The 19,030-nt window shown below is 43.7% G+C and overlaps 1 protein-coding gene across 1 annotated transcript; it reads left to right on the top strand.

Moving 5' to 3' along the window:
* Positions 1-8,009: 8,009 nt before the first annotated feature.
* On the top strand, positions 8,010-18,533 carry LOC135260622 (SLAM family member 9-like). Its single transcript, XM_064346008.1, has 7 exons — positions 8,010-8,356; positions 8,705-9,175; positions 11,788-12,096; positions 12,404-12,658; positions 14,328-14,438; positions 15,135-15,181; positions 16,011-18,533. Exons 2-7 carry the CDS (start codon positions 9,130-9,132, stop codon positions 16,188-16,190), a joined length of 948 nt encoding a protein of 315 aa, XP_064202078.1. The 5' UTR covers positions 8,010-8,356; positions 8,705-9,129; the 3' UTR covers positions 16,191-18,533.
* The last annotated feature ends 497 nt before the right edge of the window (positions 18,534-19,030 follow it).

Raw genomic sequence — 19,030 nt, 5'->3', positions numbered from 1 at the left:
ACGCACACACACACACACACACCACATGTCTCGCTCTCCCTCTCTCACACGCACACACACTGTCTCGCTCTCCCCCACACACACACTGTCTCGCTCTCCCTCTCTCACACGCACACACACACACACACAACACAACACACTGTCTCGCTCTCCCTCTCTCACACAGACACACACACACACACACACTGTCTCGCTCTCCCTCTCTCACACAGACACACACACACACACACACTGTCTCACTCTCCCTCTCTCACACGCACACACACACACACACACACACACACACTGTCTCGCTCTCCCTCTCTCACACACACACACACACACACACACACACACACTCCACACACCACTCACACACACACACACACACACACACACACACACACTGTCTCGCTCTCCCTCTCTCACACACACAACACACACACACACACAACAACCACACTGTTCGTCTCCTCTCACAGCACACACACACACACACACGCTCCACACCACACATATGCACTCATCCACACAGACATACACACTAAACACATCACAACATTCACTCTCAGACACACACACACACACAAAACATTCACTCTCAGACACACACACACACACACACACAAACAAACATTCACTCTCAGACACACACACACACAAACATACATTCACTCTCACACAGAAACACACACTCACATACATTCTCTCTCACAGACATACACACTCACATACACAAACAAACATTCACTCTCAGACACACACAAACAAACATTCACTCTCAGACACACACACACACAAACATACATTCACTCTCAGACACACACACACAAACATAAAGTCACTCTCACACAGAAACACACACTCACATACATTCTCTCTCACAGACATACACACTCACATACACAAACATTCACTCTCAGACACACACAAACATACATTCACTCTCAGACACACACACACACAAACAAACATTCACTCTCAGGCACACACACACACACACACACACAAACATACATTCACTCTCACACAGAAACACACACTCACATACATTCTCTCTCACACAGACATACACAAACAAACATTCACTCTCAGACACACACACTCACACAGAAACACACTCACATACATTCTCTCTCGCACAGACAGATACACACACACACACACACATTCACTCTCGCACAGACACTCAAACACACACAGATATATTCACTCTCGCGCACACACACACATGCAGTCACTCACACACATTTTCGTCTCAAGCAGTTTACCACCAGCGTTACTCCCAGAATGAATACAGCGAAGGTGGGGGGGGGGTTTACTGCAGAAATACCGTGTCCCCTGCGGGGGAATTTGGTGAAACTGCCCGGAACTTTCGGCGAAACCGGTTACCACGACAACCGAGCTCCAGTGCGCAACACGTGCCCGATAATGGTTCCCCATAGTGCCGTTGGATGTGGTCCAGGAAACGAACGCACACGGACATCTTCACAGAATTAATCATTAGGCAGCGCCCTAGACAAACTGCTTTTACAATGACTGGAAGATTTTGAAGTGAAATTTATATATTTTTTGGAGGTGCTTGTGAGAGTGCTTTTAAAAAAAAATAAAAAAATAAAATAAAAAAACGTGTATACGTCTAACCTTGGCAGCACTTACTGTACGTCTCTGGTGGTGTATGTTTAGCACTGAAATAGTCCTGTGTGAAATTTCCGGGTAAAAAAAAAAAAAAAAAAAAAAATTCTAAATAAAACTAAAAGCACTTTAATACCCAGCAAAAGGTCTTAACTGTTAGCGTTGATGTAGCTGCCCCCCCCGTGTCTTCAGGTGTCTGTTACCTGCTGCCAGTCCATGTTCAAGATTTAACCGACTGTTTATACGTGCATGTATTCGCCCTACTTGCACATTCACATGTACGCAAGTTCTCAGGTGTGAAGTACTCAAGTACTCATCGTCTCCCCTCCACTCTGATACCGGAAGAGGCCGCCATCTGTGGGGAGAGCTGCGCAGTCGCTCTGCATTCCCCCAGCTGAGCTGCGCAGTCGCTCTGCAGCCCCCCAGCTGAGCTGCGTAGTCAATCTGCAGGTCCCCAGCCGAGCTGCGCAGTCGCTCTGCATTCCCCCAGCTGAGCTGCGCAGTCGCTCTGCATTCCCCCAGCTGAGCTGCGCAGTCGCTCTGCAGCCCCCCAGCTGAGCTGCGTAGTCAATCTGCAGGTCCCCAGCCGAGCTGCGCAGTCACTCTGCATTCCCCCAGCTGAGCTGAGCAGTCACTCTGCAGGTCCCCAGCCGAGCTGCGCAGTCACTCTGCAGTCCCCCAGCTGAGCTGCGCAGTCACTCTGCAGTCCCCCAGCTGAGCTGCGCAGTCACTCTGCAGTCCCCCAGCTGAGCTGCGCAGTCACTCTGCAGTCCCCCAGCTGAGCTGCGCAGTCACTCTGCAGTCCCCCAGCTGAGCTGTGCAGTGACTCTGCAGGGTGTTAATAACTAGGGCATTTGGGGGGGGGGGGGGGGTTGACCCCCCTAAATGAGACTTGAACCACCCTGCCGGAAGTAAAAACAAAGTTTTTAAAGTCTAAAATGTTTACATAAACTGGGTAAGTCTAATAGTAAATATTCAAATGGGTCTCCCCATTCTGTATGAAGTAAAATTGTACTACAAATTCCCAACACCCCTACGGTGGGTCATACCAATTCTTAGCCATTGTGATGGTTGTGCCCGGGGCACCAGGGATTGACATTTACCCCTGAAGTTTGCGGACTCCAGTCGTTACCGGAGGTATTGTTGTTTGGGTAAGCCTCTGGTGACAGAAAAGCAAGTTTCCCCCTTGAATTTCCCATTTGAAGTCCCCAATGAAACTTAATGGAAATTTCCCCATTTCCCATAAGATTTCTTCACACTGAAATAATTACTCACCAATCTCATCGAAGAAGAACTAGGATTTTTTTTTTTGGCTTCATGCGCCAATGAGCAGCTCTGATTGGCTGAGCGAGCTTAACCCACTCAACCCACTATTAGTAATAGAGAATGCACCACTGAGTTAAAATTTAGGGGGGATCAAGGGGGAGCTCTGACCCCCCTCCGAAAGTGAACTGAGCTCCTCCAAAAAGTACCTAAACCCCCCTAAAGGCTGCTTCACACTTTCTTGAGGGTTCGCGTCGGTCTGGCGTTCCACGCATGCGCATTTCCCGGTCTACACTCCATTCCAGTTCCATTACCACAGAGTGAATGCATAAGTGAATGCGATGGTAAGAAAATTTTCCGTTACGCTCACCTATAAAACGCTATTCCAAAAGCAAAATTAGACATGTTATACATTGTTAGAAAGCTTATACTCTCCCCTACTGAGTAAATGAATTGTCAATCAAGCCACACTGTAGTAAAAAGGGCGACAACGCCGTAAACAACAGGTGTGGTATTACGCACAGCTATTTTTGAAGGTACCCAGGCATCATAAATGCGCGTGTATTTCACAGACTGTCCAAGACACTATATAACCACTCAGTCTCAAAAGGGACATCTCTATGCATAAAACCAATGGGAAGGTTGTATATTTATTCAATATTTAGTCCCAGATATTGACTGTAGAATGACATGGTATAATTTTTAAAAACTTTTATTCTGTTATTCAGTCAGCAGTGTTTTCATTGCTGTACTGGCATATCTTAGGGCTATTGTCGGGTTTATCTTGTTGCCTGTGACGGAATACGATAGACAATATAAATGGTGGTAATGGCAGATCTCCTCGCACAACTCTCTTCAAAACAAGCATCCATTAAATTTTGTCATCTGGAGCATGCGCAGTCGGCGCGCTTGCTATGTGTACAGTCCGCGCGGTCACAAATTTTGGGCATGGGCGGATGACCACATTTACATCACGAGGACCAAAGCGGGCCCTCACGGACGCGGAAAGTATGAAGCAGCCTTATTAAGTCTGCAACGCCACCCCCCCCCAACCCCCCCCCCCCCCCCGCCCTCTTGGGTCCATGATGTCACAGACACCCCCCCGCCCCCTCAGGTCCAAGGTGTCACAGACACACTCAGGCTTTCGCCCCCAGCAGAAAGCCTGAGTGTGATTCGAACCTGGCTACAAGATGGCACTTCAAGTCTTTAACAGGAAGTCACTGCTAACCACTGCTACCCTGCATCAGAAAGGGCTGTGTGTCAAATGCACTGGAAGGCCTGTGGTTTTGTCTGTACCCACACGCTAGGGGAATTTCCAGTTATAAGCTTAGACACTGAACAGGAACTTTGCAATGAGTCACATATTTTCTGGCTTTGGAGAACTTTTTTTTTGTTTCACTTCTGCTATATTATATTTATGTGGAGTATGGAGGAAGGGGGCAGCTACATGTTGTTTTTTTAATGTAAGATTCATTATTATATAGGGATCGGTGTTTAGTTGTTAAATTGCTTTTTTTTTGGTACGATGTAGGGCTATGAGTTTTGTGGGGGGAATGTTTCTTCTGTGCTGTATGTGGTAGTCCTGTTCAAAACTAGAATTTTTAACATTTAATCAGATATTTTTAAGTGCCTGTGATCAATAAACATTGTTTCAAGTCAGTGTGGTCATGGTTGTCACTCTTTTGTCGGTGTATGTATGTGTGTGTGTGTGTGTTTACTGTGTATACAAATATGTATGCGTGTGTTTTTGGTTTGTGTGCTGTGTGTACATATTTGTATATGTGTGGATACACTTTTGTGTGCCTGTGTGGGGTTTTTATTTATTTATATGAGGCGGTGCTGTAAAATGGAATATTCACAGCCTTCACACAGGAAGTGTGACAGTGTGAAAAATAGTTTCCTGTTAATGACGATTTACTCATGAACCTGGGGGGGGGGGGGCTGGGCTTGTTGATTGGTGTACTAAGGAGAGAGATCTTCATTAATGAGTGCACTTGTATCTGAGGAGAAAGGTGTATGCCAATAAGTGCACTTCTACCTGAGGAGAGAACATCTACATCTCTTACATGTCTTATCTCTTAATACATACCTCTGCTGCCACATTATTTTTTCATAATGGTAAAAGACCTCCCAACCCCCCTGTGGAAGGGTGGTGGGGTTAGAGCTTCATCTGCTGGTGCAGAGGGAGCCGTTCAGTTTAGCCAGCCCATAGCCACAGCTGTAGGCATTGCTAACACTTTATCTGTTCTGCCTGCTGTGTTTCACTAGAATTCAAATAAAAACCTGTGTGCGCCTACATCTGAGGGTGGAGTGGTCTGTCGGGGAGATACCAACAAGGGCTTGTGAAACTTGTGTGCATCTGATTGTGCCATCAGCTACTACTCTGTGTTTCAGATAAATGGTAAAATGGTAAATGGACTGCATTTATATAGCGCTTTTATCCAAAGCGCTTTACAATTGATGCCTCTCATTCACCAGAGCAGTTAGGGGTTAGGTGTCTTGCTCAAGGACACTTCGACATGCCCAGGGCGGGGTTTGAACCGGCAACTCTCCGACTGCCAGACAATCGGTCTTACCTCCTGAGCTATGTATAGATAGCGTATCTTTGCTTAATTTGTTCCTGCTGTTAGTTAGAGAACATAGTTGTGCGTTAGTTTAGAATCTCTCTTTAATTTGTAGCAGCTGTTGCTAGTAAGAGAACACAATTATGCATTATTTAAACAGTGTATGTAATCACGTGGTACTGTTAAATAGCCCTGTATTGTCTTGATAATTTTGAGTAGTTTCACCTGGTGCTACTCTGCCCTGACAAGCTCAATGCAATTACGTAATTGCATCAGTCAGTCAGCTGTCCAGAAAGCTGACTTCATTGCTGCCTTTGCCAAGACAAAGTCTCTTGACTTCCTGGTTCTCACAGAAACCTGGATCACTCCCGATAACACCGCCACCCCAGCTGCACTGTCTGCGGGATACTCCTTCTCGCAGACCCCCAGGGCCTCTGGCCGAGGCGGGGGCACCGGTTTGCTCATTTCCCTGTCCTGGAAGTTCTGTGTCCTCCCCAGTGGCTCCACCAGTCACACCGGGGCTCGGCTGCGAAGGCAACAGTCCATTTTTTCAGTTTGTGCTGTAATCTCCTCCTGGTGCCCTGCTTGATTTTGGAAGAAATGAAACGGGTAGAAGAATTTTATTTATTTATTTATTTATTTATTGGTGATTCACGGATCGCCGGATTGCCTAGCAAGTAGGCCGGACTGGCATCCACTCTTTTGCTTCTTCTGTCTCCCGCGGTTCCGACGCCTGCCGGAACCGGCAACGATCCACGGAGAGCCCGGTGTCCTGGTTACCTTCTCCGCATGGGGTCGCCCAGCAAGCTAAGCCCTTAGAGCGGAGGCAGAGCTATGAGATGCGTGTCCTGCAACATGCTAATTGTGGTGAGCCCGGAGGATGTGTGGAAAATGACCAGAATCACGAGTACAAGGAGCAGCTCATCAACCTCCACAATGAGATAAAGAGCTTGAAAGAGTGCATAGTCGTATTGAAGGAGACTTCGAGAATACAAGAAGCTTTTGAAACTACGATTTTAACTGGTCACGGACTGGCAGGGGTGGACAGTAACTTAGTACATTTACTTGAGTACTGTACTTAAGTACATTTTTCGAGTATCTGTACTTTACTTGAGTATTTATTTTTTTGAAAACGTATGACTTACTCCACTACATTTGAAAGATAAATATCGTACTTTTGACTCCACTACATTTCTATGAAGGTTGTCGTTATACGTTACTTTGAAGCATAGCTTTGAAGTCAACAGTTGAATATTTTTTTTTCTTTTCTAAAATGCGATTGGCCACACACTGTGTTCCTCACAGGAGAAAAACCAATCACAGTAACCTACTCCTAATACGCTGTCGGTCAAGTGCTTGCTTGTTGCACCAGAGATTGAACAGTTCAATTTGAACTTGGCGGCGGAAATTATGGCGACGGCAGAAGATAAGGATGATTCTTCGCCACCAGAGCACCCATGGCCATATCTCAAGTCCACGTTTGAGATTTGTGAAATTCAAAAAGATTCATATTGTTTTAAATGTTTGCTCTGCTTACCGCGCACAAACTACATTGCTGCATTCAAAAACTCGCCGTCCAACCTGAAAAAGCATGTTGAGGTATGTAAACATTAGCTAACGATAGCCCGTTTGCTAATTATGAAGTTGTCTGAGCTTGTAGTGGTTGCAGTTATTATGCTAGGATTGGTGCTACTATACTATACTTCGACTCAAGTAATGCAGTTGTGTACTTTGTCCACCACTGCGGACTGGGCACCTCTGCCGCGATGACCGCAGTGGATTCTGCCAGAAACACGGCGTCGGCCTGCGCAAGGCATCAGGAGCTTCTACTGAAGGCGTGGAGGACCCATTCCCCCTCCCCCTCCAGCCCACAGCCCCTGCCGAGACGCGTCCTTTGGGGGCGTCCTGCTCCACTCCCCGCCTCTTGGAATGGGAACGAATAAAGGCAGGCAGCAAGAGAAAATCCCATTCCCTCTTACCACAGCCTCTACGCTCCCGACCTGATTTATGGCTGTCTAACCAGTTCCAGCCGCTGGTGGGCATCCTCTCAGTCAGACTCGGACGAGCCCCACTCTCCTTCTGCTTCTCAGTCCTCACCAACGGATACCACAACGTCCACTCTCGTCATTGGGAGCAGTATGGGGAGAGATCTTAAACTATCGGATGCTGCTGGGCCATCAAAGGTTCACTGTTTTCCTGGTGCCCGGGACATTGAGTCTCGTCTACACTCCATCTTGTCAGACTACAGTAGCATGAGTACAATCATTACCCATATTGGCTCCTGTGACACCAGGCTAAGGCAGTCAGTGCTGTTAGAACAGCACTACCAGTCTTTCCTCACTGTGCTTCAGGGCATTGGGAAGAAGATTGTTATCTCTGGGCCCCTGCTCGTTGACAAGTGAGGCTGCGAGCGCTTTCATATTTATCATATTGTATTCATATTTATTCACTTTCATACTGTATATACCTTAGCTTTTCATATTCCATATTCTATATTTATATTATACATATGTGCTCTGTGCAATGACAAAGTTGAATCTAATTTAGTCGCATGTAAACGGTCTATCTATGTGGAGTAAGAAAAGTTTTTTTTTTTTTCTCTCTACTCCACATAGATCCCAAACCCTTGAATATAAAAACGACTCATTGAAATCGGTTGAGTAATGTAAACGTTATAGTGCTTTTTATCCAGAAAAACCGCAGCTCCCTGTGATGCCGTCTGCCGGATTCCGCTCCTGGTTTTCTTTTTTCATCTCATTCCCAGGAGTGGGTAGGTGGGCGGAGCCATAGACATGAGAGCCATGGAGAGCTGGCACCAATTCCCTGATTGAACACACCTGGAGGCTCTGCTGGAGGTCTATTTAAGAAGAGCCTGTACTCCTTTGTTTCCCATCTCTTTCCCTCCCGAATGGACGGTTTGTTCGATTCTGAATTTCTTTTGCTCATACACACACACACACACACACACACACACACACACACACACACACACACACACACACACACACACACACACACACACACACACACACACACACACACACACACACACACACACACACACACACACACACACACACACACACACACACACACGCACCACACACAGATCACACCCATGCATATACACCTGCTGTGACACATAGCCTAACATACCCCATACCGTGTTTTCATTTGTTGGTATTTGGTTTGTTTGTTAAACTTAAAACTTAAACTTAAACTTAAAATAAATGTAAAGTTTTTTTTTTTTTTTTTTTTGGCAGATGGAATATGCACAGCCGCACCGCCCACAGCTTCCACACAGGAAGTGTGACAGTGTGACGAAATGTTTCCAGATAATGATGATTTGCTTGTGAACCTGGGGGGGGGCGGGGCGCTTGCACTTGTATCTGAGGAGAGAAGATCCACATCTCTTGTCTTATTTCTTAATACATGCCTCTGCTGCCACATTATTTTTTCGTAACGGCGAAAGACCCCCCAACCCCCCTGGGTAGTGGGGTTAGGGCTTCATCTGCTGGTGCAGAAGGTGCTGTTCAGATTAGCCAGCCCGTAGCGGCAGCTATAGGCATTTAGACAGACATCGTTATCGCTTTACAGGGTACAGGGTGCGTACGGAAGTAACATTAATAAGCGGAAGTAGCAGCTTTAATTCCTCATTCAGAAGCCCATTACAGTTCCACACTGCAGAATGGAACCTCTGATCATCATCGTTCTGGCTTTCTCTGCGATCTCAGGTACGGCACCTTTACACACTTTTAGAGTACTCATCTTCTTCATGCTTCTGTATATTTGTATAAATGTATTTACTGGTCCATCAGGGATATTGTATTCAAATACATTCATGACGGGCGCGTGGCGCGTCGTACCGAAATTAACCGGAAGGCCATGTTTTGGGTGAGGTGGCCTTTATTGATGAGACTTTTTTAGGTGAGACTGGCAGTACAAACCGCACTGTTTTAGGGGTGGTGCTTTACTACAGTAATTTCTTTGATAAAATGTATTATTGGTTTTAAATACTTGACTTAGGGACCACAATGAATTTTCTGTGAACTCCCTGGCGTTTGGAACGATGACACTTTTCTTGACTCGACTTTTTGCTCCACAATTTTTTATTTCTAACCAAACAATTCACGTGTGGGTAAAGCACACATTCTTAACTTTTACTGACGGGTATTTCTTATAAATTTTGGTTCCAATATGTAGAAATCACAGCTTTTTTATGATAGACCGCTCATTTCAGGGCATCATAACGTTTGGGAGAAATGGTGTGATAGGTGTTCCTGATTAGTCCGGTGAGTTCAGTTGCTTCCCTAGTGCAGATATAAGTGAGCTTTCAGTATCTAATTTTGAATCTAACCTTTCGATTGTCTTTGGAGTTTGTTGTTGGCATTTGTCAGCATAAGGGCCAGAGTTATGACCATGCCGGAAGCCATTATTAATATAATATGTAAAATGTAATGTAATATAATGGGGCAAGCCGTGCATTAAGAACTACTTGTGGATCAGATGCAAGAAATGCAATCTGGGCCTTTGCATAACCCAGTGGCCCTGTTTGTACGCTCAGTCTGCTTTCAAGTGTAGTTTGAGTATGCAGTTTTTAGTATTTTTTGTGCATATCCTTCTTTCTATTGAGTGCGGAACTTCATATAGTGATTACTGTCATAGGTTATGCCCGTGGTAACCAACCCTGTTCCCGGAGATCTACCATCTCGTAGGCTTTCATTTCAACCATAATTTTGCACACATGATTCTACTAATTAGCAGCTCAAGGAGATCTCTAGCTATTGAATGAGGTGTGCTTTGTTAGGATTGGGGTGGAAACTGACATAATGGACGAGATCCAGGAACAAGGATGGTTATTAGGGGCATAACCTATGACAGTAATCACTTCATGGAGTTCCGCACTCAATAGAAGGAAGGTTATGCACAAAAAGTACTAAAAACTGCTTACTTGAACTACACTTGAAATCAGACTGAGGGTACAAAATAGTTTAAGCGCATCATTTCTTCTTGAAATGTTAAAATGATTATTGCAATGACTTCATGGGTCTGAATGCAGACATTCACTGTTCCGGGTAAAAAATAAAAGAAAATTGAACTTTGAGGCCCAATGATGTCTCCAACAGAGTATCGAACTGAATTCTGTTTTTTGTAGTTTCCTTTCAATCAGCTGCTAGTTAAAGCCTTAAGAACATAGTGTGTGGATTCCTTAGCCTATCAATGACTTAAATGAATCACTGGTGCTGAGAACACCCCAAAAACCAACGGACACTGCGGCCCTCCAGGACTGGAGTCAGACACCTGTGCCATACAGCATAATTAGTTTTTCTTCAAAAAAATACTTTTTTTTTCTGTTTTGTGTTTTTAATCCGTTTCAAGCACGTGTACCAAAAGAATAATTTATCTGAGGTATAGAAAAAACTTTCAGCTGGAAAGGGTAGTGTGCAGGGTTGAGCAGCTCAGGCATGTTTCAGAGACGCCTGCTTCTTGCATGCATCCGGTAGTAGTTCAGTGGTCGGAAAAAGAAACTCTTACAGCAAAGAAGAAACTGTGAAATTTTGTGTGTGCGTGTGCAATGTGTGGTTCGGGTTTAAAGTGTGTGTCTGTTATTCAGTGTGTGTGTGTGTGTATGTGCGTGTGTGTGAGCATGTGCACGCGAGTGTGCGTGTGCACATGTGTATGTGCAAGAGTGTGTGCGCATGTGTGTGCGTACGTGTATGTGCGTGGGTAATTAACTGGCTTTTCACATCTCTCATCTCACCATTGGACACACTGAACTCTTTCTGTACACTTTACACAAAGCCCCAATACTGTAATGAACCCCCTGATGTTTCCTGATACAGAATTTGTCTCTTGGTAATTTCTACTGATGCCCCATTGCTGCACTGACAAAATGTTTTTTGACAAGCTGATAATTTGTAGAACAGGTTGAAATTGTTCAGCAAAAAAAGAGAGATTATTTTTTAATTATAAATGATATAGGCCTATTAGGCTGTATAATATATATAAATGATATATTAGGTTGATAGTTATATTTTTAACTGTGGTGTACATTGTAAATATCAGTTTCATACTGTATAACACATTCTGCCATAAAATGTGGTTTGGATGTACAGTGGTAATTTGTTACTGTATTAGTTTGGATGCTGTGAAATGTTGTGTTACTGTGCAATAATAGCTTGCAAGTGTTTTGAATTTAAAGTAAGAAAAGCTTTCATAGATGAATAATAATAGCTTGTAAAAATATTTTATTTCATTGTACAGTATAATGTGTGGTGTATACGGTGTCTACAGAACAGAATTTGTTTTTAAATTTTTAAATGAGCATTTCTCTGTTTCTTTCCAGTTTCCGGAGCTGAGGAGTCTCTGTTTGTGCGTAAGGGAGGCTCTGTTCGTCTGGATGTGCGGAGAGATGCAGAACCCCCGTTTAGCATATTTGTTTGGAAATTTGATATCACTACATTTATACACATGTATGTGGGAAACGTCGTGACAACATTTCCAGATTATAAGAACAAAACAGAATTTGATGAAAAGAACCTCTCTCTGCTGCTGAAGAATGTGCAGGAGAGAGACAGTGGGATCTACACAGCAAAGATAACTGATATTGAAGGAAAGGAGAGAGATGTTGCTTCCTACAGACTTACAGTTCAAGGTAGAAATAACACACTGTTTTACAGTCTCTGTGTACAGTACAATCATGAGGGTGCTAAAAAGATATGGGTGGAGAATACATCAATACTAATGCATTTAAATAATGCTGTCATTCTGCAGATAAATGTGATTTCTGAGATTATCATGAGATTGTCATTTGATGATATTTCTCAGATTATTATAAAATTATATGGTTAAATTTGAATATATGGGATTATTATTGCCAATTTAATGTATGAGATTATTATGAGACTATAGGGTGTAATGTGTCACATCTTTGGCCCAGTGGATTGGTTGTTGTTTTGCAGAGGCCCCGCCCACACCCCAGGTGGGAGTGGTGTCACTCTTCTCTGCTGGAGGGTTCTGCAACGTGTCAGTGAACTGCTCTGCTAAAGACACCTGGGCCAGCTACACCTGTGACCATGACGACTGCACACAGGTAGCAAATACAACCTCACCGACAGGCGTCAACATCATCGTCACGGCAACTAACGGGACCATCTACTGCAGCAGCAGTAACCGGGTCGACATAAAGACGGGATCAAAATCCATAAAGGACTTCTGTAAGTCTGTCTGTCTGTGCATAAAACCTGCAGGTCTGTCTGTGCTCTTCTCTTTCCTTGTGTTCACATGGGAAACATTCAAAATACTAAATGAACACAGCCCATCTTCACAAGTTCAAACCACAGACTGTAGAAAAATATGGACAATGTGACTGTGGCTTATGAAAAGCATTTTGAGCCGCTATGTTGCATAAATGGAGCCAGAGACTGCATAGTAGGGGAAAGGTGGGACCCTTATATGGTCATGAAGTCCTGGCCTGCTTGGGGTCATCCACTGAGCACATGAGACAACTCCCCCCCCCCCCTCCCCACACTAAGTGACACACAGTGACTAGGCAGTGACACAAACTGTCCCCGATTGGTTGACAAATATTGAAATATTGTCCAAATGACACAGCTTAATGAATTGACACACGGGGAGACCTGTTGTGACTACATGTTCTTGTAGAAAAAATGATTGACTGTATTTTGACCGTATTGTTACTATTGACTTACATTGAAACGAGGGGCTGAAAGTCCTACACTGGAGCCAACCGCACTGGCGCTAGTGAGCAACGTCTCTCAACAAAACCAGGAAGTGTTCTTAAGAAACAAAGCACAGTCCAGGTGGGGTAAATTTCACCTCATCACCATCCCATCATGCCCGAACAGGACCATAAAACAGCTGTATATCCTACTATCCTTGGCGCACTCTATCACACCCTCGTCCTACGAAAACAGAAAGATCCAAGTGGCTCGAAGCAGCCCAACTAAGATATAGTCTGGGATCCTAGAAGCTTCCACCGCTTTGCTTTGGTCCAGAACCGTGTTGCTTTCGTGCAGAAAACAGGTTGCTTTGGTCCAGAACCGTGTTGCTTTGGTGCAGAACCTTGTTGCTTTCGTGCAGACAGCATGTTGCTTTGGTCCAGAACCATGTTGATTTGGTCCAGAAGTTTAAGTGTATTTTTAGTTATCATACCAGAATGTAATTGGTCTCAGTCATTTCATGGCATGAGAGTGTCATTTAGTCGATCTCCAGATTTTCAATTTGCTAGAGATATTATGCCAAAACAGTTGAATAGAGTTGATTAGAGCTTTTGTGAAAAATAGTCATATATTCAGGAAACACATGTAAAATTGATAAAAACTGTAAAATGTAGCCTGACATGTTCAACTGAAGTGTTCCACTTCACAGATGTGAATGTAAAAAGGAATTTTGCACAGAAAGGTTGTTTTTTTTTCGAGCGTCTTTAGTGACGCCCCCTCCCAGCCCCTTCGACTGCTTCATAGTAGGATTGCGTTTGCCAGTTTCAGAATTTGTCAAAACTGCATGTCGGGGACACATAGTGGGGGGGCGGGGGGGAATTATGAGGGAATGCTGTGGGGTCTGATCACAAACTGGGGGGGGGGGGGTGAATGTAACAATGCAGAGGGAATTTGGAATTCATTACAAACTAGCGGTTAAATTTCAATTTAAATCAACTACTCAGACTGGACATTTACAATGTTTGCTTGGTACCACAAACCGGACTTGTTCAAACAATTTGAAAACTGGACATTTCTAATCCATCTGGCTACCCGACCCTGCAGTTTGGGAACCCCTGATGGAGTAGGGGAGGATGAGGGGGGTAGGAAGGCATCCATGTCCTGATCAGAGAAATCCAAAATGACAGTCTGTCTCTCACTACAGGTACACCGATCAATCACGTGGCGTCGCCGGGAGTCACTGTGGGAGTCATTGTTGCCGCCGCCGCCGTCATCAGCATTACTGTCATTTATAAAAAGAGGAGGAAATCTGGAGGTAAGGCGCATCAGGTTTTAATATTTCACAAATAAAAGTGAGTTATGAGTCATTGTCATTCACTGAGTGATTAATGATTCAGTGAGTATTTCCAGATTACATTTGCTATTCCGGTGGCCACGCCACCCTCTACCCTTCTCATGGCTAACTGCTGAAGCTATGCAGCCACACCACCCTCTACCCTTCTCATGGCTAACTGCTGAAGCTATGCAGCCATACCACCCTGTACCCCTCTCATGGCTAACTGCTAGTCTGCCATAACATACCGTACAGTTACAGCAATTTAAATATGAAATTATGGTGTTGTGTAAATGTAAATTAAATTAAATGAATGAATGAATTAATAAAGTAAACAGCTGTACAGAGTGTAATTTGTTGTAAAATGGCACATCAGTGTACACTGGTGTTCACTGCTGCTGTAGCTTGTGGGATAAAAATGCTCTCTGCTCCTACACTATTAAGCCTGAGCAGTCTGTATCAGAGCTGGGTCAAATACAAACACGTATTTGTATTTGTATTTGTATTTGAAAATGTATGTAAATACATATTTGAAGTATTTTAAAATACATTTACACATGAAGTGATGTTGTTCATTCTAAAAATGGCTGCCCCTTACTGAGAACATTTCTTTCATTGAACCCTGATAAATTCTGCTGTTGAACCCAGTGAAGTATTAACTAGATTTGAATTTCACAGGGTCCCAGATAGAGGGCAAGTGCAACACTGAATATGCTTCTGTTGAGGTACAATTATTCCTATCAATCTTATAAATCTGTTACAGTTTTTTTACACACACACACACACACACACACATATATATATATATATATATATATATATATATATATATATATATATATACACTCACTCACCGGCCACTTCATTAGGTGACAGGAGTGGCACCCGGTGTGGTCTTCTGCTGCTGTAGCCCATCTGCTTCAAGGTTTGACGTGGTGTGCGTTCAGAGATGCTCTTCTGCATACCTCGGTTGTAACGAGTGGTTATTTGAGTTACTGTTGCCTTTCTATCAGCTCTAACCAGACTGGCCATTCTCCTCTGACCTCTGCCATCAACAAGGCATTTTCGCCCAGAGAACTGCCGCTCACTGGAATATTTTCTCTTTTTCGGACCATTCTCTTTAAACCCTAGAGATGGTTGTGTGTGAAAATTCCAGTAGATCAGCAGTTTCTGAAATACTCAAACCAGCCGGTCTGGCACCAACAACCATGCCACGTTCAAAGTCGCTTAAATCACCTTTCTTTCTGATGCTTGGTTTGAACTTCAGCAGATCGTCTTGACCATGTCTACATGCCTAAATGCATTGAGTTGCTATCACGTGATTGGCTGATTAGATATTTGCTTTAACGGGTGCAGTTTGCAATTGAACAGGTGTACCTAATGAAGTGGCGGGTGAGTGTGTGTGTGTGTGTATATATAATATACACACACACTCACCCGCCACTTCATTAGGTACACCTGTTCAATTGCAAACTGCACCCGTGTATATATATATATATATACCAAGCCCTAAATGATGATAACTGTTCTGTCCCTGTCTCTGTTCGTCCATAGGGCCCGGGTGTGGAGCTCAGTAATCCAAGCAGGGAAGTAACCGTGTATGAAACAGTCACCACTGCAAAGCCAGAGCACCATCCAAAAGTGAACACAGTCTATGACGTGTTGGGACCAGCAGGAGACCCTCCAACACAACCTGAGTCCATATATGCCACCGTGAATAAGGGTGCATCATAACCCTTAGAAGAGTAGACTATCTGGGCCGTCTGGGTAGTGTAGAGGTATAAGCACTCTACCTCTGACTACCGCCGCAGAGACCCCGGTTCATTCCCTGGCAGCGGTACTTCCGGCTTGGTCAGACGTTCCTACGAACACAATTGGCAGTGTTCGCGGGTGGGAAGCCGGTGAGGGCATGAGTCCTGATCGTTGCGCTACTCCTACTGGTTAGTCGGGAAGCCTGTTCAGCAGGGAGGGGATCTGGGAGAGATAGCGTGAACCTCCGCATGCGTTACGCTCTCCCAGTGAAACTCCTTGCTGTCAGGTGAAAAGAAGCGTCTGGTGACTCCACATCTGTATCAGAGACTGGCATGTGGTAGTCTACACCCTGCCCAGACCAACAGAAGATAGCGCATCGACCAGGACTGTGATACACATGGGGAATTGGTATAACGACTAAATTGGGGAGAAAATGTCAAAAAAAGAAGAGTAGACTTTCTGGGATGTTTTTTTTTTTTTAATTCTAAATTGGAGTTCTAGAACTTCATTGCTTTCAATTAAAGGCAGCTATTCTTACACCAGCATCCGAATGTTCAGTCACAAGCATTCCAATAACATATTTGTGATCTTGCACTTTAAAGGGTTAATAAGATTCTATTAATTCATGCTGCTGATCTTCCAGTGCTGTGATTGGTCCAAAACATTTAGCACAAAGAATCCAATGACCCAAATGTCTCGCATAATTGTTCTGTTGCAAACTGTTCACTGTGGAGTCTCTCAGCAATGCTTTCCTTCATGCACCTGCCACACAGCCCCCTTCTATGGAGGGATATTGTTGACTCGTGAGTATTTATTTTTATTTTTTTTGCATTTTATTGTGGAACATTTAAGCTGTGGAACATTTAAGCTGTGGAACATTTTGGCTGTGGAACATTTTGGCTGTGGAACATTTAGGCTGTGGAACTCTTGAGCCGTTTCAGAGTGACCGCTGTCCTCACAGTGCTTTTTTTAGCGTGTGTATTCTGCACTGCCGGCTCGGTTTTGAGTGACCTGCCAGATCCAGACGGGTCTTGGTCAGGGGCACTAAAATCAAGGTTGCCCCATCCTGTAGGTGAGATACGAACTGCGCGTTGGGCCCTGCCTTCCTTGAAAAGAACCCCTTATTGGCTTAAAGACCTCGCGGAGAAAGAGAAACAGCACTTAGTCACAATCTTCCGCCCTGCTCTGCTACCACAATCTCCATCACATGATCTGTCATCACAATCACACATCCCCCCCCCCCCCCCCACCATCTTTATTATAAAATTATGCTTGGAGTCATTTTTGTTTAGGTCAGAAACAGCCCTGGCTGGAATCCGTAAAAAAAAAAGAAAAAAGAAAAGTGTGGGGTCAAACATTTCTTTTAGCCCTGATTTTCCCAAACCGAACTCAACCAAACTTCTCGATCTCCCGCCGCAACTTCTCGTGCTGATGTCAGGAGGACATGCAAGTCATGTGACTCTCCCGATTCATGCCAAGTCAGCGGCCTCTTACCAATCCCTTCTACAAGGTCCAGTTTTACTGACCTGCCTTTTACAACGAATGATCTGTATTTTCACTTCTGTTTTATCCATTTTTATCTTCTTACATTGTTGTCTGTCTTTTTGATGTTTTATTAATTTGTACCTTTTTTAAAGTCTTTTTATTGTGTTTTTTTACTCTTGTAAATCAGCTTGCCCTGTATGCTTGAAAAGTGCCATGCAAATAAAAGTTATTTTTTATCATTATGATTATTATTATCCATCCATTCCTTAACTATACCCACTTATCCACAGTAATAATAATAATAATAATTATTATTTATTATTATTATTATTATTATTATTATTAGCTGTAGTAGTAGCAGTAGTAATAGAATTAACCATTGTTAATGAAATTAATAGTATTAATTTTATTTAAAAATGAGTTGAGCACCTTGTATTTGGTGAAAAATAGTTTTTGCCATATAGCAACAACCTGTGTGATCTTCAGGAAGCAGTTTGTTGAATTCTGACCATTTAAATCAGGTACAAGCTCTAGAAGCCTGCCTGCATAACATTGGCTAAAACTTCTTAAAAATCTTTCAACAAATAAAAACAAAACAAACCAAATTACAGATTACAGCCAGGTACCTGAATTACTAATGCAGTGTGTGGAATACACACAAAATGTACAATTTATGTGACTCACCAAAGTTTTATTTATTTATTAATCTTCTATAATGGGGAATGGGTAGTGTTGGAGGTTCAAAAGCGCACTGACAAGGGTACCACCAAGCTACTACAAGTAGCCCCTAAATCCCAAAGGACTAAACAGAGGGAAGGAAAAAAAAAGACAAAGAAATAATAGTAGCGAATCCGATCTCCGACAAACGCTAAACCGAGAACCCAAACACTGGTACTTAAATAATAAAGGTCCCAGAAGTCCCAACGGGAAACCCTTAAGGTTTAACAGAGAATACAGCTGAGTGACAAACACTCAGCTAAAATAAATAATCTGAGTGCAACTCAGAAAAACCCAAAAGAAATACAAGACCAGGACAACGTCCCAAATACCCCAGCTCGCAGAGCTGCAAAATAATAAAGAACCTTTTCTTTTTTTATAGAACACTAAACTGCGCTTAACACCTACGCTGAATTTACCAGACAAGCAACCCAACACATAAAGCTCACACAGAGCACCTGTCCCACCGTCCTATTACCTGGCTCTGGTCTTAGTGATAGCGACACAGACACGACCAACCCTGTCGTGAACCGGTGAGCCCAATCAGGACTCAGGGTGCTCCCCTGGTGGCCGCACCCAGCCACTGCACCCTGAAACCATGACATCTATATTAAAACGAT

The sequence above is a fragment of the Anguilla rostrata genome, chromosome 8 (assembly GCF_018555375.3).
Source record: "Anguilla rostrata isolate EN2019 chromosome 8, ASM1855537v3, whole genome shotgun sequence".
NCBI lineage: Eukaryota > Metazoa > Chordata > Actinopteri > Anguilliformes > Anguillidae > Anguilla > Anguilla rostrata.
The sequence above is the reverse complement of the archived record's forward strand: the minus strand, read 5'-3'. Positions and strand labels throughout refer to the sequence as shown.

Excerpts from the sequence above, each read along its gene's own strand:
- LOC135260622 (XM_064346008.1), top strand. The coding sequence starts at position 9,130 with ATGGAACCTCTGATCATCATCGTTCTGGCTTTCTCTGCGATCTCAG. Across the intron at positions 9,176-11,787 it reads GGCTTTCTCTGCGATCTCAG|TTTCCGGAGCTGAGGAGTCT; the intron begins GTACGGCACCTT and ends GTTTCTTTCCAG. Across the intron at positions 14,439-15,134 it reads AAAGAGGAGGAAATCTGGAG|GGTCCCAGATAGAGGGCAAG; the intron begins GTAAGGCGCATC and ends TGAATTTCACAG.